This window comes from Temnothorax longispinosus, chromosome 2 (genome assembly GCF_030848805.1).
Source record: "Temnothorax longispinosus isolate EJ_2023e chromosome 2, Tlon_JGU_v1, whole genome shotgun sequence".
NCBI lineage: Eukaryota > Metazoa > Arthropoda > Insecta > Hymenoptera > Formicidae > Temnothorax > Temnothorax longispinosus.
Window position 1 is genome coordinate 11,130,666 of NC_092359.1, and position 24,404 is coordinate 11,155,069.

Sequence of the window (24,404 nt, forward strand, 5' to 3'; positions counted from 1 at the left end):
TTACTCTACAGTTGTTACATAACAATAAATAACGACAGGTCGCTTGTGACAACGTGCCCAGTGACCGGGGCACGTTGTCACATCAAATGTAATTGCATGCAAAATGTTATCCAAACTGTATTCAACGTAAATATCAATATATTATAGTGCGCTGCAATGTAAAAAAGTAAAATCCTTCACAGAAACATTTATTTTATTTCAAAAAAGTACAAAAAGCATGAAGTTTTCGTCTTAATCTAAATACAAGAATTCCACTCGAATGCGCAACTTATTGATACACATTTCTTTTTATAATTATGTCGGTGATTAAACATAAAATATTTTTACTCGTTATCGCGTCATCCGAAGATTCGCAATAGATTCCCATCAAATTCGTGACAACGTGCCCCGAGGGCATTTTTTTACTTCAAACAGCCTCATGGCCGACACGTTTGAGATATTCATAAAATTAGGTATTGCACGCGGTAGGTAAAAGGTACATACTTTAAGATAATATAAAGGTCTATTCTGAAAAAACATAAGCTTCATGTCCAGTACGTTGAATATTAGACAATAAAATTTTACTTACGGTCGCAAAAAACTTTCAAGTTGATTTTACGTCAAGACGGCTGGAGCAATCTCAACACTGTAAACACACCAAAGATGGGCATACACTAACACGTTTTGGGAATAACGGGTACTGTGTGTGTGTGTGTGTGCTCTCTGGTTATTAGTTTTTTAAATAAAGCCGATGTGACAACGTGCCCCGGTCTACCCTACGCTCGCGTAAACGTAGTAATAGCTCCATCGCTCATGGTTCGAGTCAGGTACTTCATATTTCGATGACGTGTGAAGGCCGCAGGAGGATCGAAGTGATCCGCGCAGTTCTTTGGGCTTAACGAACCTACGGCATCAACCCGAGTTCCCGATACCGCGGACATACACACACAATTATACGCACGCACAAACATATTCACACAGTCCCGAGTTTGAACAACAATTTAATATCGCATCAGTTCCTATATACCATACTACGCTTTTATTCGCCGCGAATAAAAGCGTCCACCCGTTGAGTAATTCGAGGATGGTATAATTTAGGCAATCCGGGGACTGCCATAAAGTGTATAATTTTTCGTTACCGATTTTTTGGAAATTGGTTCCGAAATTTTTTCAATTTTTCAATAAAATTGACCGAATCTTAAAGAATCATATATGAAATATATGGGTAGAAAGAACTAAAGAATGTAATAGAGTTAGAAAAATTGCTAATAGTAAAGGGGTTTCCGATTTCTGTAAAAAAAAAAATGTACGTGATTGCTCCAATTTCCGCAAACTTTGAGATATCAAGCTGAATTCTTTTTTTATGGATAATTTTTATGGATAATTTTTTGTTACCAATTTTTTAGAAACCGGTTTGGAAATTATTCAAATTTCGAAAAATAATAAGTGTTAATTGACCGATTTTCTTGAAAACAGTGCCAAAAGTCTTTTAATTTTTGAAGGATAAGTTTTATTTTTTATTAAGGAGGTTGGTTAGCGTCCCGCTGCGGAGCAGGCGGCGCGGCAGGGGGAAAGCATGTTAGATTTTTATCGCGTGAAATAAACGAATTAATAAATAAATATGTGGAATGCATTCAATTACTGTTTCTTAAGGTCTAAAAAGAGTTGCGCGGCAGGGGGAAAGCATGTTAGATTTTTATTGCGTGAAATAAACGAATTAATAAATAAATATGTGGAATGCATTCAATTACTGTTTCTTAAGGTCTAAAAAGAGTTGCGCGGCAGGGGGAAAGCATGTAGGTTAGATTTTTGTCGCGTAAAATTAACGAATTAATAAATAAATACGTGGAATGCATTCAATTACTGTTTCTTAAGGTCTAAAAAGAGTTGTTTGTACAATTGAAACCCAAATACGTTATTATCCACGTTGAAATGTGGAAGTAATAAATGTGGTCTTGTTTTATTTTTACAATTTCTTGATAACTATATATAAAGACGAATCATTTCAGTCTTCGAGAAAGTTCTTCCTAAATATGTAAAGAATTATTTGCACCTATTTTCATTAAATTCTTATCATTTTTAATATGCTTTCGACAGTTACGTTATAGGTTAGGTAACATTTTTGCTGTGTCGCCCGTGTATAAGAGAGAGAGACAAGAATATAACTTCAATAATTAATTATACACTCGACAACCATGCAGAAAATTATCTTCAACTTTGGCATGGACGAAAGATTTCCATAAACAAATATTTTCCATAAATTTGAACTAATTCTTATCAAATTGATTTGAGCAACCACCCTCCTTAATTGACCGATCGAACAAGCCCGCCGAAGGCGGGCGAAGTTCGGTCGTAATTATGCAGAGGGTCTCGTTCGAAAAGATCACTAAAAATCACTAGGTAGTACCGCTTCCAGCGCGTAGGAGTCACCACAATGTTCAGCCAATAAGAAGCGAGCGACGAGAGTCCCTCCTTTGGAGATCCTCTGTCCGCCATCTTCTTGTCATATAGTTTAAAGTCTTGTTATGAATCTTCGGGTGGGAACAATGAATTTTCCTAAATGGTATATATATAAAAAGGGAGGGTAGTGATCTTTTCGAACGAGACCCTCTGCATAATTACGACCGAACTTCGCCCGCCTTCGACGGGCTCGTTCGATCGGTCAATTATGCATCGTGTCTCGTTCTCAAGATCACTAAAAATCACTAGGTAGATGTTTAGAGTCAGGTCTAGGATCTATACAAAATATGAATGCGCTTTGTGTAAGCACACTATTTTATTAGTATAATTAGCGCACGCATACAACCGCTTATTTAAATATCTGCTCGTTTAAGCTAGTATTGCTTCTGCGAAAGTACTGTTCTCTTTGACAATAGGACGATTGTAAAATCTATCAAATACTGTTGACTTTTCCGACCATCCTGCTAGTCTCTTTATGACTGCTATATTGACCCCTTTTTTGAAAGCAGCGGACGTAGCTGCGTGTCGAATACTGTGCGGGCCATAAGACTCGCCGATGCCGCATTTACCCAAAAAGGCACGAATCCATCTACTAATTGTATCTTTTGCCGCTGCTTTGAACGGCTTCCTGGTCGTGATGAACAACGAATCGATCGATTCTCTGAGATTTTTAGTAACGGCTAAATATCTCTCGAGAGTAGTGGCTACGCAAAGTTTTGGATTCGCTCTGAATGTCGGTAAAGTCAGCAATGGTTGACAGGACCCTGGCCGCGTTGTCTTTATTCTGTCTGGAATCTCTATTTCGTATCCATTGCTTATTTCTCGAATATTACTAATCTTTATAAGCGATAAAGTCTGCTTTCTGTGTGCTGTCACTATTGCCAGAAGAACAACTAACTTATCTGTAAGATCCTGCAAACTAAGGTCTTCTAACGGATACAGTTTCTCTAATTCCTTCAGTACGGGCTCTAGATCGTAAATTCTTTCATATTTAGCCTTCGTTGGCTTTTTATTAAACACGCCTTTCAAAAATCTCGAAATTATGGGATTTTTCCCTACTCTATTGCCACAGATCAACGACAATGCCAACCTCCCTGTGTTCAGAGTTCCATAAGACGTGCCCGCCTTGTATATTACGGTCAGCCACTCAACTATTTGACTGATTTGTGGAGCAAACATATCAAAATTTCTTACTACGCTAAACTTAGCCCAATCTTCTAAATGTTTTGAATATTGTTTTAAAGTTGAATGAGTTATCGAGTTTAAGAGTAACTCTATTGCATCTTCGTTAATGCCTAGCCTTTGGAAGTTTTGCCGGACAATATCCCGGCCACTAACGTCATTTTTCCCGCTAACGGATGGTGGATTTTCCTACAAGCAGATAGTAATAAATTTTGATTAGGCTCAAAATATAACGGCTGTGATATTAACATTGATTTCCATAATGGAAACCAGGGCTGTGACTTCCAGTAAGGTACGATTAAGACACCCTGAGCTTGGTCTATCTGTATCTTTCTTATTATTCTTAGTATTAACGCGAACGGGGGAAATGCATAGAATTTAAGCTTCGTCCACTTGATCGTGAAGGCATCCACACAGACAGCCTCGGGATCCCGATGCCATGAACAAAATTTTTCGCATTTTTTGTTGTTTCTTGCTGCGAACAAATCGATTTCTGGTACACCAAATCTACGTACTACGGCTTGGAAGGCCCAATGCGCCAACTCCCACTCCGTATCGATATTAATAGTTCTGGATCCTTGATCAGCCTCAGCATTCTCTTTCGATGATATGTATGATGCTGTGATCCATAGGCTGCGTTGTTCGCACCATTGCCAGATTTTTCTGGTTATACCGTTGAGGTGTGGATACTGGATCCCTCCCATTCGATTGATGTACTCTACCGCTGTAGTATTATCAATTCTTAGCAATATTTCGCAATCGTATCTGCTCGCTGCAAAGCATTGTAACGCGTAGAAGGCTGCTACCAGTTCTAAGTAGTTAATATGCTTTTTTCGCTCTAACTCATCCCAAGCTCCATACGTAGTTTCGCCATTGCATGCAGCGCCCCAGCCAGTTAATGACGCATCTGAAAATATTTCTAGTGCATATTCCTGTTGTCTGATTGGGTTGAAAGCATCGGAGATGCGTGACTCCCACCAATCAAAGTCCGGATTCAGTATTGCGGACAAACTCATTTTTGCATCGTAATTTCCTTTGCTTTCCAATAGCGCTAAATACTTCTGACGTTCGAATTCCTTGGAATAAATCCAGCCATACTGAACAGCCGGACAGGCTGCCGTGATGTTGCCTACAAATTGAGCAAATTCCCGAATGGTGCAAGACTGTAAAGATTTGAATTTTTTGATTAATGATAAAATCGATTGCTTTTTCTTTTCTGGAAGCTCGAGAGTCATGCGATCAGAGTCTACAATAAAGCCAAGAAATTGGCATCTAGTGCTCGGAATTAAGTTACTTTTGCTTTCGTTAATCAAAAAACCCAAGGACTTAAGGACCTGCTGCGTTGTCTCAATATTTTTTAAGCATTCTATGACATTTCTTCCCCGACACCACCAATCATCTAAATACACTACTGACTTCAGTCCCTTTTCTCTCAAAAGGACTGTTACTGGTTTCATGATTTTCGTATACAGCCACGGAGCCGTATTTAGGCCGAAGGGAAGACACACAAATTCGAGCACCTGATCCTTCCATATGAAACGTAGATATTTTCGGCTATTCTCATCTATTGGAATAAGGAAATACGCATCCTGGAGGTCCAGGGTAGCCATGAAACACCCCTTTGTTACTAATTTTAATACCGTACGAATGTCCTCCATTTTTAAGTGATCCGTTTTGATAAAGTTATTTAGGTCTTTTAAATTTAATACAAATCTAAATTTGCCATTTGATTTCTGGACCAAAAAATACGAAGACAAAATCTGAGATTCGGATGGAACGCACTTTTGAATTGCTCCTATTTTGAGCAAATTATCTATTACCTGTTGTAAATGAGGTTCGTCTTTAGGATTTAAAGAAGTATTTCTGGCTACTCTTAATTGAACCGGTGGTTCGTCAAATTTGATTTTATATCCGGATATGCTATTCAAAACGAATTTATCTGACGTGATTTTAGCCCAAGCTTTCCAGAAGTGTCTTAATCGTCCTGCTATCCTAACCTCTACTTCGACATTGCCGCAGGATTCGGCTGTGCAGTCGGCTGCTGAGTTTGTGTTTGCGCCGGTGTTTGTCGCTGTTTCTCGTAGCCTCTGTTCTGCTGGTACGTCCTCTGAGGTGTCTTGCGATTGTAGCCCGCCTGTGACTGGTTGAAGGGCTTCGCAGGCGGGCCCCTCCAGTTTAACCCCGCACGAGGTTTGAAGGGCGGCTTTTTCTCCGCTGTTTGCGTCTTTAAAGACAGGCCTACCTTCTCCACTGACTTGGCTGTTTTTACTCTCTGAGACAACGTTGCGCCAAACAGAAACTCATCCGTCTCCGCTTTCTCGAGAAGTGCTTTGGCTTTTTTGTCGAGTCCGGGGTAGATAAAAGCCTTCCTTGCTTTGGTGAGCAGTTTGAATAGCTCGCACATAAGCCTGCCTGAGTCTATCAGGGATATTAGCAGCTCTTTCCTGTCGATTTCTGCTTTCTTATCATTTAGAATCATGTTGATCGCTTTTCCCAACGACGACAGACTAGCGCCACAAAGGTCTTGGTCGGTTGCTAGATATTTGTCTCGTTTCTTTGTTGTATCATTCACGATAGCCTCCACCTCTGGGTTTAATTTTGGTGTGCCGATAGGACAGTTGCCTTTCCGTGGGTACGCTTTGAAGAGCTTGATTTTGCTCTCTTTGTCGATACCCTCAGCGAGGACCTTCTTCCACGCCTCCGCCAATTTTGGATGGAATGCAAATTCCTCCTCGTTGCTAACAAGCCCTTCGCCGAGAATTTCTAATGTTTCCTCGTCTAACTCGACAAAGTCATCGTCGTTCTTTTCGAGTTCCGTCACTTCCAGATTGTTAGAATTTTGATTTTCCTTATCTCCCTCATCGAGCAAAGGATTTAAATCTATGTCTCGAGGGGTATCTGGAAGTGCAAAAAGATCTAGGTTATATACGCTGTCAATTTACTGACGCAAGAGAGGACATTGCTCTTTACATAACCTAGTCAGTTCGTACGGAATTTGTCTCACTTCTCGTGTGAGCTCACCGCCGATAAGATTGCCTCTTAGAAAAGAGGGCAATTCCTAGCTTACCTGTCTCTTTTGAGGATAACGAAAAGGTATCGTGGTCTCGGCTGCTCGACCGTGACGTATCTTTATCTTTCCTTACTAATTTTTCCTGAATTTTTTTTAGCTTCTTCCGTAGCCTCTCCACTGAGGGCAAACGGTCTCTCTTTTTAGACTTCTTTCCCATTTCTACAACCAAAATAAATGATTTATTATATTTCACTTGCTGAAACGTGGTTTCTCTTTACGCACAAAAAACGTTATGACAAGAAGATGGCGGACAGAGGATCTCCAAAGGAGGGACTCTCGTCGCTCGCTTCTTATTGGCTGAACATTGTGGTGACTTCTACGCGCTGGAAGCGGTACTACCTAGTGATTTTTAGTGATCTTGAGAACGAGACACGATGCATAATGGATAATTTTTTATTAAGGGGATGCTAGAGCCGTCTGTTTTACCGGCATTTTTTGTCGGCACGTAGCGTCGTATTAATTTGACAGAATTAAAAATCCTTCTCCAGAATTGCAGTACATACATTAATGATTCGGGGGAACTCTGATTTTATATAGAAAACGAGAAAAAATTACGGAAGTACAGATTTCCTTATCCTACTTTTATCCCAATATGGCGTCTCGAGTTGCGGCGAGCTGTCAGCTCGTCACAAAATGTATTTCATATAAGAGATATACCATTGGTACGAACGCAAAAACAAGTTCCCCCGAATTGCACAACAAGAAAAACATCGATAAACCCTCCAAATCAAGATTTGGAAGCGTAATATAAAAGTATAATGTCGACGTGCATCGTGCGTATGTGTGCGTGCAATGTAGCGTGCTATCCTTGTCTATATCTTTGTCTATACAAGGACAGATATAGTTCGCCGGTCTTCTTTACCGACGCCGATCGAGTTCGGCTACGGCTCCAGCATCCCCTTAATGGATCAATTTTCTTGAAACCAGTGCCAACCCAGTAAGCAAAAAACCATTATTACAATGTTATTGCAACGATATTCTAGAACTTGTAATGTTGTTAAATATGTAGTTCTTAATGTTGTATAGAACATCATTATGAACATACTTTGACCACGATTCCGAAATTTCAGTAATGTTGAAATGGGAGTGCCATAACGTTGCGCTAAGGTTTTTCTATCATTCCTGTAATGTTTTTGAGATAAAAATTTAAACGTACTATCAACTTTATTACAATATTATATTAAGATTACCGTAATATTAATTCTAACATTTATTTAAAGTTCTTATTGATGTTTTAGTTCTATTACAGGCAACATGTTTTCAATAAATATGCAATAGTAATAAAATATCTCAATATTTATTGTCTAATTATTATTTAGATTGCTTTTTTATAGACCAGACTTGGACAACTTTGAGCTCCAGAACCACGACACTTCTTTTCTATCCACGGAAAGTAGGGGAGTGTCGTGGCTCCGGAGCTCGAAGTTGCCGTAGGTTGCCCAGGTCTGTTATATACCAATCTGCATTAGGGAATAATTCACTAATTATCATAAAAAAGTTTTATTTATATAAAAATAATATATACCATATATATATATTACAATTTTCAGTTTATCACAATAATATCTTTGGTGAAGATCACTGATCCTAGCGGAAGGTTTTGGGATAAAACTCATCTTTCAAATAAAAAAATTTGTTACTATAAATAATCACTCGCGCGGAGCCACGCAAGTAAGATAATATATTTATCACTTCCTGAAAAATAAAAGTAGAATTAAATTAGTGAAAAAGCTACTTATAAATTATAACGCGGCAAACTATAATAATTTTATTTTATAGAGAGTATATACCGAAATACATTACATTACCTTTTTAATGTTTTTTCTTTCCTTACGGACGTTTGCGAATCTGAACCACTCCATTACAAAGTGTTCAAAATCTTTTTCTGTATTCCGAGGGAATATTGCTCTAAAAGCTTCTGGAATAAGAAAAATTCAGTAGTTTATTGTTAGATGAAAGAATTAAATAATGTTAATTTAACGGCAATTAAAACTTATGATAATTATTGAAATAACACAAAAGTTTCCGGAATAGTTTACATATATACTAAATCGATCAAAAATATTAGTTTATGGATATACATATTTTTCTTTTATTTCGTAAGAATTTTTAACGTGTATGTGTGTCCTGCTTTTTAACGATGATTGCTACAAAAAAATAGGAGACAATTTTAATAAATTCTGAGACATAAAACATAGCATTTAATACTGCAAGTAATATATACATCTCTTAAAAAATTACTTACTTTTAATGCTCAGAATTGTGTGTGTGCGTATCTCCAATTTTATAATTATTTTTTTGGCCAGTCCATGAACACATGGAGGCTAAGTCATCAGAAAATGTAGCCCTCAAACTTCTTCTAATAAAATTCTTTTTATGTTTCCCTCCAATTAACATAACCTTGTTCACCTGAAAAATTTATACTTGTAATTCTATATAATGCAGTTTATTATTATAAATTGCAAGGAAAATAATTCAGAAGACTTTTAAAATATAATAACACATATTATAGGATATTATAGAACATATTAAAGGACATATATTATAGATATAAGTTTGTAAGATTAAGAGTCAGAGTAACCATTTTTGGTTTTGGACGCATTGAGTGCTCCTCCTCAAGATTCTATTTGATCATTTTAAACATAAAACATACAGTTGAATACATTATAGAGATTAATACAAATACATTCTGATTTTTGAAGGATATACCATATTTGAAAACTTTACCGACAAAATTCTACCTTCTTTTAGAAAGTTTACATATATCGTATTGGTTGCATAGAATTACAAATGCTTTTACATAATAAAAATAGGTGTAAATCAATTAGAGCATTTGCTCAATACATCACAAAAATGATTTAAAAATTTCAAAGTAAAGATCTCGAGCTGTCAGTGTATAAATATTTATTTGTTACAAAAATTGTACAACTTTTATATATTATCAGTATGTTTGCTCCGTTAAAGAAAAGTGTAAAAAAATATTACTGTACCATTTCCATTAAATTTAAAAGCTTAAAAATATATGAAAAGTTTGCAAAAAGATTTTTATATATAAATACTTAAGCTTTCTGCTAAATATATGGTAAAACAAAGCAACACACATTTATATATAGAAGATCCATATATATGCATAAAAGACTTGAACAATGTAGTATGAATGCGTTAGTACTTATTTGATATGACGTTTGGATGATTTTGTCTGTATGTTACTGATACTTTTAAGAGTTTTTCATCTATTTTTTCATCTAATAAATTATCATAAACAAAAAATATATGCATATGTTACGCCACAATCAAAATAACTATAAACATAGTAGATACATCAGATAATGCGCAATTACTATCTTTGCTATAGGCACTACATTGAAAATAATACCAAAAAATCGGTAAAAATTACAAGTCCTGGTGATCTCTTACGACTCTAAATTGCAAATATTATATATACTACTCTTGGAGAAAAAAGGAGAAAGAGGGAGAGAGAGAGGGAGGGAGAGGAGATATCTCTTACAGTCTTTTCTCTTAATTCTTAAATTTTTAAAGTCTGATTTTATTGTGTAAATTTATATCTACTACGATTATGTAACTATTATCCCAGTAAGCAAAAAATCATTATTACAATGTTATTGCAACGATATTCTATAACTTGTAATGTTGTTAAATATGTAGTTCTTAATGTTGTATAGAACATCATTATAAACATACTTTGACCACGATTCCGAAATTTCAGTAATGTTGAAATGGGAGTGCCATAACGTTGCAAATAACATTGCGCTAAGGTTTTTCTATCATTCCTGTAATGTTTTTGACATAAAAATTTAAACGTACTATCAACTTTATTACAATATTATATTAAGATTACCGTAATATTAATTCTAACATTTATTTAAAGTTCTTATTGATGTTTTATTTCTATTACAGGCAACATGTTTTCAATAAATATGCAATAGTAATAAAATATCTCAATATTTATTGTCTAATTAATATTTAGATTGCTTTTATAGACCAGGCTAGGACAACTTTGAGCTCCAGAACCACGACACTTCTTTTCTATCTACGGAAAGTAGGGGAGTGTCGTGACTCCGGAGTTCGAAGTTGCCCAGGCCTGTTATATACTAATCTGTATTAGGGAATAATTCACTAATTATCATAAAAAAGTTTTATTTATATAAAAATAATATATACCATATATTACAGTTTTCAGTTTATTACAATAATATCTTTGGTGAAGATCACTGATCCTAGCGGAAGGTTTTGGGATAAAACTCATCTTTCAAATAAAAAAATCAGATTTTTGTCTCAAATCCAGGAAAAAATGCATTTTAAGGCAAGATCAGATGTGGTTCCACATCTTCGTCGTTGATCCTTGAATACAAACTAAACGTAATATTGAGAAAAAATGTCAAACCAAATAATTTTATCAAAATCTTCCTTTTTTATTTGAAATGTGTCCCCTCGAATGAGGGTGTTAGTGCCTTCGACCTTATCCTTTTAGATCATATAGCACAAATCACTATTTCTAATGTATAAAAATTTTCTTTTTACTATTGCCTAGACCTATGTATTTTTTTCATTCTACAAACTTTCTAAAACGGATTATTAAACCACATACAGGTCTTTCAATCCTTAAACCATTTACTTCCTCTTAATCACCCCTTACAGGGAAACAAGTTAAACGAGGACTGTATATGCGGGATGCAGACTGAGTCGAGATCAAACCTAAGACCCTTTTGTTACTATAATAATCACTCGCGCGGAGCCACGCAAGTAAGATAATATATTTATCACTTCCTGAAAAATAAAAGTAGAATTAAATTAGTGAAAAAGCTACTTATAAATTATAACGCGGCAAACTATAATAATTTTATTTTATAGAGAGTATATACCAAAATACATTACATTACCTTTTTAATGTTTTTTTCTTTCCTTACGGACGTTTGCGAATCTGAACCACTCCATTACAAAGTGTTCAAAATCTTTTTCTGTATTCCGAGGGAATATTGCTCTAAAAGCTTCTGGAATAAGAAAAATTCAATACAGTTTATTGTTAGATGAAAGAAATAAATAATGTTAATTTAACGGCAATTAAAACTTATGATAATTATTGAAATAACACAAAAGTTTCCGGAATAGTTTACATATATACTAAATCGATCAAAAGTATTAGTTTATGGATATATATATTTTTCTTTTATTTTGTAAGAATTTTTAACGTGTATGTGTGTCCTGCTTTTTAACGATGATTGCCACAAAAAAATAGGAGACAATTTTAATAAATTCTGAGACATAAAACATAGCATTTAATACTGCAAGTAATATATACATCTCTTAAAAAATTACTTACTTTTAATGCTCAGAATTGCGTATCTCCAATTTTATAATTATTTTTTTGGCCAGTCCATAAACACATGGAGGCTAAGTCATCAGAAAATGTAGCACTCAAACTTCTTCTAATAAAATCCTTTTCATGTTTCCCTCCAATTAACATAACCTTGTTCACCTGAAAAATTTATACTTGTAATTCTATATAATGCAGTTTATTATTATAAATTGCAAGGAAAATAATTCAGAAGACTTTTAAAATATAATAACACATATTATGGGATATTATAGAACACATTAAAGGACATATATTATAGATATAAGTTTGTAAAAAGAGTCAGAGTAACCATTTTTGGTTTTAGACCCATTGGGTGCTCCTCTTCAAGATTCTATTTGATCGTTTTATACATAAAACATACAGTTGAATACATTATAGAGATTAATACAAATACATTTTGATTTTTGAAGGACACCATATTTGAAAACTTTACCGACAAAATTCTACCTTCTTTTAGAAAATTTACATATATCGCATTGGTTGCATAGAATTACAAATGCTTTTACATAATAAAAATAGGTGTAAATCAATTAGAGCATTTGCTCAATATATCACAAAAATGATTAAAAAATTTCAAAGTAAAGATCTCGAGCTGTCAATGTAAATATTTATCTGTTACAAAAATTGTACAACTTTTATATATTATCAGTATGTTTGGTCCGTTAAAGAAAATTGTAAAAAAATATTACTGTACCATTTCCATTAAATTTAAAAGCTTAAAAATATACGAAAAGTTTGCAAGAAGATTTTTATATATAAATACTTAATCTTTCTGCTAAATATGGTAAAACAAAGCAACACACATTTATATATAGAATATCTATATGCATAAAAGACTTGAACAATGTAGTGTGAATGCGTTAGTACTTATTTGATATGACGTTTGGATGATTTTGTCTGTATGTTACTGACACTTTTAGAGTTTTCATCTATTTTTTCATCTAATAAATTGTGTCATAAACAAAAAATATATGCGTATGTTACGCCACAATCAAAATCACTATAAACATAGTAGATACAGATAATGCGCAATTACTATCTTTGCTATAAGCACTACATTGAAAATAATACCAAAAAATCGGTAAAAATTACAAGTCCTGTGGGTCTATTCTGTAACTCTTAACGACAGTTTCGTTATCGTTATATTTGCGTTGCGCAGATATTATATATGGTAAAAAAGCTGCGCAACGCCAATATAACGATAACGAAACTGTCGTTAAGAGTTACAGAATAGGCCTACTGGTGATCTCTTTGTCGACTCTAAATTACAAATATTATATTTACTACTCTTGGAGAGAAAGGGAGAAAGAGGGAGAGAGAGGGAGAGGGAGAGGAGATCTCTTACAGTCTTTTCTTAATTCTTAAATTTTTAAAGTCTGATTTTATTGTGTAAATTTATATCTACTACGATTATGTAACTACTAACCCGAAATGTTATTTGTAAATGTTTATAGAATTAATTATAATTGTGATAAGCAGCTTTACTTACAACTTGCATGAAAGCTTCTGGATCAGTTTTTAGCATATCTTCAAATTGTCAATGGAAGATAAGGGGAGATATTGTCCAATCTTTGTATCTTGTATAATACTTTCCTCAGAATATTGTTCAGCCTCGCGGTCCGAGTACATCAAAAATATGTTCGATCCTTAATACTTTGGTATATTTCTTTTCTTCTGCAAATCTCTCTCTTATATAGGTCGAAAAATAGATCTTGAATCACCAGCTACCTATTTACAGCACATATAGATAATTGGGTTCTTATCATTAATATGCAAGTTTTAGAATATAATAATTACCCATATAAAAATGTTGTATACAATTAAAAGTGCTCGACAGCACAAGCACAAACGTATACATATATATGACACACTCACGCATCATACGTATATGTAAGATAATGCGACTACAGTCTCCAGAACTATTACTGCTTCCGATTGGCTGTTGCGACAAGCGTGCGTCTGCTCATGATCTCGACGCGCTCAAACAGCTGAAAATAATCGGCAGTAAATTGCAAGAAAATAGCAAATAATTCCACTATATAGCTTCTACCGATACCCAAAGAACGTTATTTGTAGTTAACCTAAATTATAGGTTATAGATCATCATATCAGCTACTATTCATAGCACGTATGGTTAATTGAGTTCTTATTATTAATATACAACTTTTAGAATATAATAGTTACTTACTTATATATAAATATACTGTAAATAAAGAGCACTCCGCACTGCCCGATCCACACGCGTGTATACGCACTCACGCATCGTACGTAGGATAATGTACGCATCATGGCTGTTGTCTGTCGCGATGAGCGTTGCGCACAATATGAAACAATAACATTCTAACAACAGAAAATTAATATACTACCAACGTTATTTCCAAGTCCAAATTACAAGGAATTTTGAACTGTTGCATTGATCTCAAATAAATGTCAGAGTAACATTTGAAAAATATTTTCTGTAACGTTTTTAAAATATTTTAACAACATTCAGAAAAATCATATTACGAAATAATATTTTTCAAATATGTGTAAAATATTATTAAAAAACGTTTAAAAAATACACATAAAATCAATATTTCTAAACGTAAATTTAATGTTCCTTGCTTACTGGGATACTAACCAGAAATGTTATTTGTAAATGTTTATAGAATTAATTATAATTGTGATAAGCAGCTTTACTTACAACTTGCATGAAAGCTTCTTGATCAGTTTTTAGCATATCTTTAAATTGTCAATGGAAGATAAAGAGATGAGATATTGTCCAATCTTTGTATCTTGTACAATACTTTCCTTAGAATATTGCTCAGCTTCGCGGCCCGAGTACATCAAGAATATGTTTGATCATTATTAATACTTTGGTATATTTCTTTTCTTCTGCAAATCTCTCTCTTATAGGTCGAAAAATAGATCTTGAATCACCAGCTACCTATTTACAGCACATTAGATAATTGCAGAGTTCTTATCATTAATATGCAAGATTTAGAATATAATATAATTACTTACCCATATAAAAATGTTGTATACAATTAAAAGCGCTCGACAGCACAAGCACAAACGTACGTATATATGACACACTCACGCATCATACGTCTATGTAAGATAATGCGACTACAGTCTCCAGAACTATTACTGCTTCCGATTGGCTGTCGCGACAAGCATGCGTTTGCTCATGATCTCGATGCACTCAAACAGCTGAAAATAATCGGCAGTAAATTGCAAGAAAATAGCAAATAATTCCATTATATAGTTTCTACCGATACCCAAAGAACGTTATTTGTAGTTAACCTAAATTATAGGTTATAGATCATCATATCAGCTACTATTCATAGCACATATGGTTAATTGAGTTCTTATTATTAATATACAACTTTTAGAATATAATAGTTACTTACTTATATATAAATGTACTGTAAAAAAAGAGCACTCCGCACTGCTCGATCCACACGCGTGTATACGCACTCACATCGTACGTAAATGTACACGCATCATGGCTGTCGCGATGAGCGTTTTGGGCACAATATAAAACAATAACATTCTAACAACAGAAAATTAATATACTACCAACGTTATTTCCAAGTCCAAATTACAAGGAATTTTGAACTGTTGCATTAATCTCAAATAAATGTCAGAGTAACATTTGAAAAATATTTTCTGTAACGTTTTTAAAATATTTTAACAACATTCAGAAAAATCATATTACGAAATAATATTTTTCAAATATGTGTATAATATTATTAAAAAACGTTTAAAAAATACACATAAAGTCAATATTTTTAAACGTTATTTTAATGTTCCTTGCTTACTGGGAAAATTTTTCTAATTTTTTGTTGATGATCTTGATAAAACTGATACCAAAAGATTACTAATTTTATGGGGATGGCTACTATAGGGTTGAAAATTGGAGGTTTCATGGGGTTCTATTGGTATTTTTAATTAATGGGTGATTGGGGAGAGGAGAATAGATTTTGAGCCCGTGCGAAGCGAACCGGCACCGGGTTCTTTGGATCCGCAGATTGGGAGGTAGAGAAGACAACACTCGCGAGATAGTGGTTGCAAAGGCGTTTAATAAAACAGATTTCTCGTAGTTACGCTTGAATCAATTATTTCACTACCCTGACTTGCGGGTTAATAATTATACTATCGATACGTTGACTCGCGGTACGCGCTTGCCCACACAGCACACTGTATCCTGAGGATATCGTGAGATATCCTATTATAATCTCGATCACGATATCTAAATATTTTGCCATATCCGTTGGCTTTGCATAAGATATCTTACGAGATCTTCTGAAGGATATCCTTTAGGATATATTAATTTGAATTGATATATTATGCTTTGCATAAGATATCTTAAAACTAAAAAATTATAGCACATCTTAATATAATTAATTCTATAATTGAAAATTATAGCACATCTTAATATAATTAATTCTATAATTGAAAAATGTGAAACACTATTTTTTGGAAAGTATCGTATTTAAGGATGTATGGGTCGTACAGTCCTTGCTAAAAGTTAAACTTTCAATAAAAGAAGACTTTGCATGTATGTCAAATAACTCAAAAGTTTTTATATGTTAGAAGGGATTATATACCGTTAACAGTTTGAGTATGATTTTTTGTTATTTAAATAAATAAAAAATAATTAAAAAAATTGTTTCGTTGCAAAAAATTTTGAACCTTAAAATACAATATCAATGACCCAATCAGCAAAGAAATGTTTTTAAAAATATTTTTAAAGACATTTGGAAAACATTTTTTAAAACATTCTTAAAAAATTAAGCTCGATATCTCAAAATTTGTGGAAATTAGAGCAATCTTGTAGATTCTTTTTGATAGAAATCGGTAACCCTTTTATTATTAACAATTTTTATTAATTCTATTATATCCTTCAGTTTTTTTTACCCCTATTTTACATATAATTCTTTAAAATTTGGTTAATCAATTCTTGAGTTATAGAAATTTTAGTAAGTTTGGCTGTTTTTGTTTTAACAGAAATCGGTAACCCTTTTATTATTAACAATTTTTATTAATTCTATTATATTCTTTAGTTTTTTTACCCCTATTTTATATATAATTCTTTAAAATTTGGTTAATCAATTCTTAAGTTATAGAAATTTTAGTAAGTTTGGCTGTTTTTTTAACAGAAATCGGTAACGCCTTTATTATTAACAAAATTTATTAATTCTATTATATTCTTCAGTCTTTTATACCCCTATTTCATATATAATTCGTTAAGATTTGGTTAATTAGTTCTGGAGTTATAGAAATTTCGGTAAACTTAGTTATTTTTTTTTTAACAGAATTCGGTAACCCCTTTATTATTAACAATTTTTATTAATTCTATTATATTTTTCAGTCTTTTCTACCCCTATTTCATATATAATTCGTTAAGATTTGGTTGATCAGTTCTGGAGTTATAGAAATTTCTGTAAATTTGGCACAGGCATACACACATACCGACATTTTTTTTAATGCAATATTTCGACGTTTTAAAACAGTCTGAACATATTGATATTAAAAACTCAAAAAACCATCTTTTCTTTGGTTTCTTCTACCCCTATTTTATATATAATTCTTTTAAATTTGGTTGATTAGAGCCAACTTTATACGCAATCAAAGGTTCATATACGAATTTACGAAAACAAAGCTTCCTCTATGAGGAAGCAAAATGTTAAAAATCATGGGTTAACACACCTTTTTTTATTTAAAAAATATTTATTTTACCATTTAAAAAAACATTTTTTTAATGTTTAAAAACGTTTATTTTAACGTTTAAGAAAGTGTTTTTTTAATGTTAAAAAAACGTTTATTTTAACGTTTAAAAGGACATTTTTTTAATGTTTGAAAAAGTTTATTTTAAGGTTTGAGAAAGTGTTTTTTTTTATGTTACAAAAACATCTATTTTGACATATTCTAAAATGTTTTTTTAACGTTTGAAAAACGTTAATTTAAGATTTGAATACTTAAATATTTCTTTCACATTAGAAAAGTTTTTTTAATATTTGAAAAACAACATCTTAAGCGACTCGCGCCGTAGGGTAGGCTTTAGTGTACTCGCGCGTTCAGCCTTAACGACTAGCGCCGGGAAGATCTGCCTTGGTCTCGTAGGGAGTCTTCTCTTATACAAGTCGGTGCAGAATCTTGAACTCGAGAGACTGCACTGGCGATGCGACGCCCAGCGGCGTTGCCGCGAACTGCCGGTATTGCAGGTACCGAGCGGGAGAAAAATAATAAAACATCTCTTATAATGAAATAATAAATATAAAATAATATTTGAAGTAAATATTTAATTAATATTAAATAAATGTTAAGTAAATGTTTCTTTAAATCATTATTGCAAATAAATAATTAATGTAAAATTAAATATTAAAATAATGTCAAATAAATGTTAAATAAATGTTTTTTCAAATCATTATGGCAAATAAATAGTTAATGTAAAATAAATATTAAAATAATGTTGAATAAATGTTAAATAAATGTTTTTTTAATTCATTATTGCAAATAAATAATTAATGTAAAATATAAATATTAACCCTCCCAAGAGGCCACACCTCTTTTTTTAATACGCCTTGACCACACAGGATGATCGGCACCCAGATAGATTTCAGTCTCATATTTTCAATTTAATTATGTGCACATAAAAATTTATGAAACATATTAAAAAGGTGTTTCAAATAAAATATGCAGAACCCGAAATGTGCTTGATAAACAAAAATGTTGTAATTTTTGGTCGCGATAAGAAGTATACACCGATTGAGGTCACATCCCGGGTGGTCACAATCTATAATAACTTTCGAATGTTTATCAAACATAACTGACATGGCTTAAAGCCTTTCTGTACGCATCTTCGAGAGAAGGACTCAAACATAGGGATCCTAGGTGGAAGGACACTGATTATTAAAACCTATCTTAAAAATATCGGGCCTGAATTTGTCTGGGTGGCCAACACCCACTCGTAGAATTAAAATAATATCGAATAAATATTAAATAAATGTTTTTTCAAATCATTATTGCAAATAAATGAGTAATGTAAAATAATTATTAAATTAATGTTGAATAAATATTAAATAAATGTTTTTTCAAATCATTATTGCAAATAAATGAGTAATGTAAAATAAATATTAAATTAATGTCGAATAAATATTAAATAAATGTTTTTTCAAATTATATTATTATTGCAAATGAATGAGTAATGTAAAATAAATATTAAATTAATGTCGAATAAATATTATACAAATGTTTTTTAAAATTATTATTGCAAATGAATAAGTAATGTAAAATAAATATTAAATTAATATCGAATAAATGTTAAATAAACGTTTTTTTTTAATCATTATTGCAAATAAATAAATTAATGTAACATAAATATTAAATTAATATCGAATAAATGTTAAATAAACGTTTTTTTTAATCATTATTGCAAATAAATAATTAATGTAACATAAATATTAAATTAATGTCGAATAAATATTAAATAAATGTTTTTTTAAATCATTATTGCAAATGAATAATTAATATAAAATAAATATTAAATTAATGCCGAATAAATGTTAAATAAATGTTTTTTTAACTTATTATTGCAAATAACTTACTAATGTAAAACAAATATTAAATAAACGTTAAATAAACGTTTAATAAATATTTTTTCTAAATTATTACTTCAAATAAATAATCAATGTGAAATAAATATTTAATAAACGTTAAATAAATATTATTTTTACAATAAATTGTACAAATGTATAATTAATAAAAAATAAATATTAAAAACACATTTAAAAAACATTGTCTGCTGATTGGGGATGTATGTTTTACACATAAAAAAACATTATATTTTATTTATATTTACAGCAAAAATGTCGATTCTCTATAAAGAATAATGTTAATTTTATCAACTTTAAACTTAAATAACTCTTCCCTGGTGGAAATAATTTTACAAATTTTCACGCAAAAATTATGCGAAAACTACAATTTCTTATAATATAATTACAACTTTTTACGCTATTTTTACGTAATTTTTACATCAAAAGTACGCGATTTGGGCCATGTTTGTAATTTTTCATAAATTTACGTAGAAATTTTCATGAATAACTACTACTTTTTGGATATACTACAAACAAAATAAAAAATAAAATTTACTTCTCTCGTTGAACATTATTTTATTGCTGAAAATCTTGATTACGTGCAAGCTTAATTAAATAAATTTATATTGTACTTAAAAAATTTGCTTACCACTCTCTGGATTTAAACCTGAAACCCCTGGCTCTTGAGTCAGTCACCTTCCGCACTGTGCTACATTGATTGATGAAGACGTTTCGTATTGTCTATATATGTTGCACTTATTGTTAGCAGACGTACGGAAGGTGTTAGCTCTTAATAAAGTCCGGTTCATTATATATATATATATACTAGCTGGTTACCCGGGCTTCGCCCGGGAGTCGTTTTTTTTTTAAACAACTTTATTTGTGTTTCAATATCTTTAAGCGGGGAGCACACACTTCTGCACAACGCATAATGTGTAAGCATAAGAAAATTGATTGGTCCATACACATGTGCATAAGGAAATAGACCAATCAGTTTTCTTATGCTTACGCATTATGCGTTGTGCAGAAGTGTGTGCTCCCCGCTTTATTGTGGATAAACATAAGGAGTGTGTCGGGTGGTTGATTTAAAGACGGTAGTTTAACTTTTCTGCATGAATAACACATTCTAGGTGCTTAAGTTTTAAACTTTTTTACTTGACAATGATCACATATTGCATCCATTTTTCCAATTATTACACTCGGATAAAATTGATATTCGTAATTTGAGTCATAACTATAAATGCCTCTAATTTCAAATCGGACCGCATAAATGTTTTCGTGGATTAAACATGTCGTAACCGGTCTTTTTCTACTCGAGTTTCACACTATTGAGTCATTTCCGCTTTTCCGATATTTTACTTACCGATCAGCGACAACATCCCTTGGTTTACCCAGGCGTTTTTTCGGGAATTTTGGGATTGCTTGCTCGCGATGTACACAGAACCTCGATTTTTCAATTAAAAAACCAAGGAATAAAATCGGTAATTACCGATTTTCACCAAATTCAATATAATAATATTCTATCCATAAAAAAAAATTAGCTTAATATCGCAAAATTTGCAGAAATCAAAACAATTACATAGATTTTTTTAGACTGAAATCGGTAACCCTTTATTAGGAAATTCTACCCCTGTTTTATATACAATTCTTTAAAATTCGGTCAATTATTTCCCGAAAAATTGGAAAAATTTCAGATACCGGTTCCAATAAAGATCAATAACGAAAAACTATACAGTTTATAGCACTCCCCGGAAAATTCTACCCCTGTTTTATATACAATTCTTTAAGATTCGGTCAATTATTTCCCGAAAAATTGGAAAAATTTCGGATACCGGTTTCAAAAAAAATCGGTAACGAAAAATTATACACTTTATGGCACTCCCCGGGAAATTCTACCCTTGTTTTATATGCAATTCTTTAAAATTCGGTCAATTATTTCTTGAAAAATTGAAGAAATTAGAAAAACCGGTTTCCAAAAAATTTGGTAACGAAGAACTATACACCCTATAGCACTACCCGGGAAATTCTATCCCTACTTCATATATAATACTTTCAAAATCGGTCCAATAGTTTCTAAGATTACCCCGAACAACAGTACAAACTTTTCCCCTTTATATAATAGTAGAGATTATATATTTCTTACAAAATTGATGTCGGTCATCGATTCGATATCAAATCGATGACTTATCGACATCGAATTTGACATCGAAACTCAGCCAATTTCAATCAAATTGTTTTGGCATCAATTTGCTTCTTTCTAAGTTACTTGTGTTCAAAACTCTAAAAATTTTATCTAAAATTAAGAGACTATCACCATATAGTATGCAGATAGTCATCGATTCAATGTCGATCGATATCGAACCGATGACTATGCATACTCTCATATGGTGACAGGCCGATATTCATAGTCGGTTCTTATATTGTTCAAGACCGTCTTAAGTTCAATTTAAAAAGACATGAACCAATCGCATACCAATCATATTAGCGTCTTAAGATATAACTTATAAGATGGTCTTGAAATAAGATCCGACTATGAATATCAGCCATAGTCTCTTAATTTTAGATAAAATTTTTAGAGTTTTGAACACAGGTAACTTAGAAACAATTAAGCCATTAATTCACAATGCTAAAACAATTTGATTGAAATCAACTGATTTTTTATGTTAATTTTGATGTCGATGAGTATCCGGTGAATCGACGTCGATTCGACATCAGCCTTCTCGCTGGATAAACATACTAAATATGCGACATGTTCGACATTTTTACATCAGACTGTGCTAAAATCTACAACTTGTTGTAAAAGATAGTAGGGGGATCGTCCGAGAGTAAGTAAACAGAAGCACGTCTGCCGAGCGCGTCTGCTTATTTCCGAACTTATCTGCCGCTGTATCGCCTTGGGGCGAGTTTGTTACAGGTTTTCTGCAAGCGCAAAATTGCAATTTTAGTTGGAGATAGAAGGAAGCAGCAGAGGAATCGCAGGGAAGACGCTTTTCTGGAGTTTCTTATGCTGAGAAACCTTGGAGGTTAGGGAACAAAAAGGGAAACCAGTTGCCGGGTTCGCAAACCTACTAAAAAGCGAACACTAACGGCCCAGGGGTGCCTCTGATATAGAGAGGTGAGAGACTCAAGCTGCGACTATAAAGCGAACAGTGAAAGGGGAGCCACCGAGCGGTCAAAGACAGAGACCTATTAATGAGCAATACAGGAGAAGGCACGGAAAGGCAAAAGGAGTCAAAAAAGAAAGGAAGGCCGATCAACGCAATACATCTTGGAAGGCAAAGGACTAACAGTGAATCGATTATTGAATCGTTTAAGAGGAAGAGGGAAGAAGAGGAAGATAAGATAAGAACAGAGAAGGAACTACTTGAAAAGTTTGAAAAATCAAGAACAGTGGGCAGATCACCTCCAAATAAGAGAACAGGAATAACATCAGGAGCAGAAAGGACGCAAGAGGAGATGAATATAGAAAACGAAAAAGGGGTAGACATGGATAAACTAGACAAATTAACGGAAATCATGCTCACAATTAAGAAAGATACAGAAGAGATAAAAAAAGAAAACAAGGCAATAAGATCAGAAATACAAGACTTAAGAGAAGAATGGAAAAAGAAACAAGAGGAGTGGGAGAAGGAAAAAAAGGACAATGGAAAACAGACTGAAGGAAATGGAGATCAAAGAAGAACAATTAGAGAAGAAAATGACAAGAATGATACAGTTGGAAGAGAGGGAGGAGGCAAGAGAGAGAAGAGAAAGAAAGAACAATATTATTGTGAAAGAAGAGGACTTACCGAGAGAAGGCTCACCCAAGGAAGAGATAGAACAAATAATGAGACGCGAATTGCAGGTAGAGGTGGAAGTGGAGGATGCGTATTGGATAAGAAAGGAGCAGCGAGGAAGAATGCTAATAGCGAAATTAAAAAATTGGCAACAGAAAAAAGATGTGCTAGCAAAGAAAAGTAAGCTGAAAGGTAAGAAACTGTACATTGACAACGACCTAACAAAGAAAGAAAGAGACGTGCAAAGAGAGATAGTAGAAATCGCGAAAAAGAAGAGAGAGCAAGGAGAGCAAGTAAAGATAGGATACAAGAAACTAATGGTAAACGAAAGGACTTTTATATGGAGGGAAGAGGAAGGATTGAGAGAGAGTTTTCAGTACAGACAAAACCCTGCAAACCTATAAAACAATAACAGCCGAAAGTAATATAAATGAAGGTAAAGACGGCAAAGAAAAACAAATAGAGATTAAGGCTACGACTTTCAGAAAAAACCAGGCAACGAATGAAAACTCACCAGATGCCACCTATCGAGAGGTTACAAAACTTCCAAACGAGGGAGAGAAGAGAGGGAAAACCTTCGTGGCAGGCTTCTGGAACGTCGCGGGACTGTTTAACAAGGACAGGCAATTTTGGAAGCACATAGAGAACTACGACGCCATAGGGCTAACGGAAACATGGGTCGACGAAAAACAATGGGAGAAATTAAAAGACAAATTACCGGACAAATTCATATGGAAAAGTACTGCAGCCAAACGAGAAAGAACCAAGGGAAGAGCAAGGGGAGGAATAATAACAGGGATAAGAAGAGGTGTCAAGGAAGAAGAAACAACAAACGAGCGGGAAGACATTCAAGAAAGAAGAGTTATTTTAAACAACACAGAGTGGAGAATTCTAACAGTATACAGCAGAGACATAAAAGAAACAGTAAAAGACTTACGGCAGATAATTCACAGTCCAGAGAACAGAAGAGTATTGATTGG

The 24,404-nt window shown here is 33.1% G+C and overlaps 1 protein-coding gene, 2 long non-coding RNA genes and 1 pseudogene across 6 annotated transcripts; 1 reads left to right on the forward strand and 3 right to left on the reverse strand.

Moving 5' to 3' along the window:
- Positions 1–2,790: 2,790 nt before the first annotated feature.
- LOC139809195 (uncharacterized) lies at positions 2,791–6,848 on the reverse strand. The gene is made up of 4 exons (XM_071771916.1): positions 6,689–6,848; positions 5,694–6,519; positions 3,927–5,502; positions 2,791–3,810 (listed from the first exon to the last, which is right to left on the reverse strand). The coding sequence occupies exons 1-4, from the start codon at positions 6,846–6,848 to the stop codon at positions 2,809–2,811; spliced, it is 3,564 nt and encodes a 1,187-aa protein (XP_071628017.1). The 3' UTR covers positions 2,791–2,808.
- A 1,388-nt stretch (positions 6,849–8,236) lies between these two features.
- LOC139808774 (uncharacterized) lies at positions 8,237–9,297 on the reverse strand. The gene is made up of 3 exons (XR_011730949.1): positions 8,937–9,297; positions 8,500–8,609; positions 8,237–8,386 (listed from the first exon to the last, which is right to left on the reverse strand). It is a non-coding gene; the product is annotated as an uncharacterized lncRNA (long non-coding RNA).
- Positions 9,298–10,784: 1,487 nt separating this feature from the next.
- On the reverse strand, positions 10,785–14,510 carry LOC139808423 (uncharacterized). Of its 4 annotated transcripts, none has more exons than XR_011730859.1 (6): positions 14,324–14,338; positions 13,866–14,056; positions 13,558–13,796; positions 12,033–12,188; positions 11,593–11,703; positions 10,785–11,479 (listed from the first exon to the last, which is right to left on the reverse strand). It is a non-coding gene; the product is annotated as an uncharacterized lncRNA (long non-coding RNA). The 4 variants fall into 4 exon arrangements; XR_011730858.1 differs by having other exon boundaries at positions 10,786–11,479; positions 14,257–14,510; XR_011730857.1 differs by lacking the exon at positions 14,324–14,338 and having other exon boundaries at positions 10,856–11,479; positions 13,558–13,792; positions 13,866–14,309.
- A 7,974-nt stretch (positions 14,511–22,484) lies between these two features.
- LOC139808940 (uncharacterized) lies at positions 22,485–23,838 on the forward strand (annotated as a pseudogene).
- The last annotated feature ends 566 nt before the right edge of the window (positions 23,839–24,404 follow it).

Bases quoted from the DNA above. Each gene is read 5' to 3' on its own strand.
- LOC139809195 (XM_071771916.1), bottom strand. From the start codon at position 6,848: ATGGGAAAGAAGTCTAAAAAGAGAGACCGTTTGCCCTCAGTGGAGAGG. The intron at 5,503-5,693 runs GCGACAAACACC...CGAACCACCGGT, and splicing joins AACAGAGGCTACGAGAAACA to TCAATTAAGAGTAGCCAGAA. The intron at 3,811-3,926 runs GTCTTAATCGTA...ATCTGCTTGTAG, and splicing joins AGATAGACCAAGCTCAGGGT to GAAAATCCACCATCCGTTAG.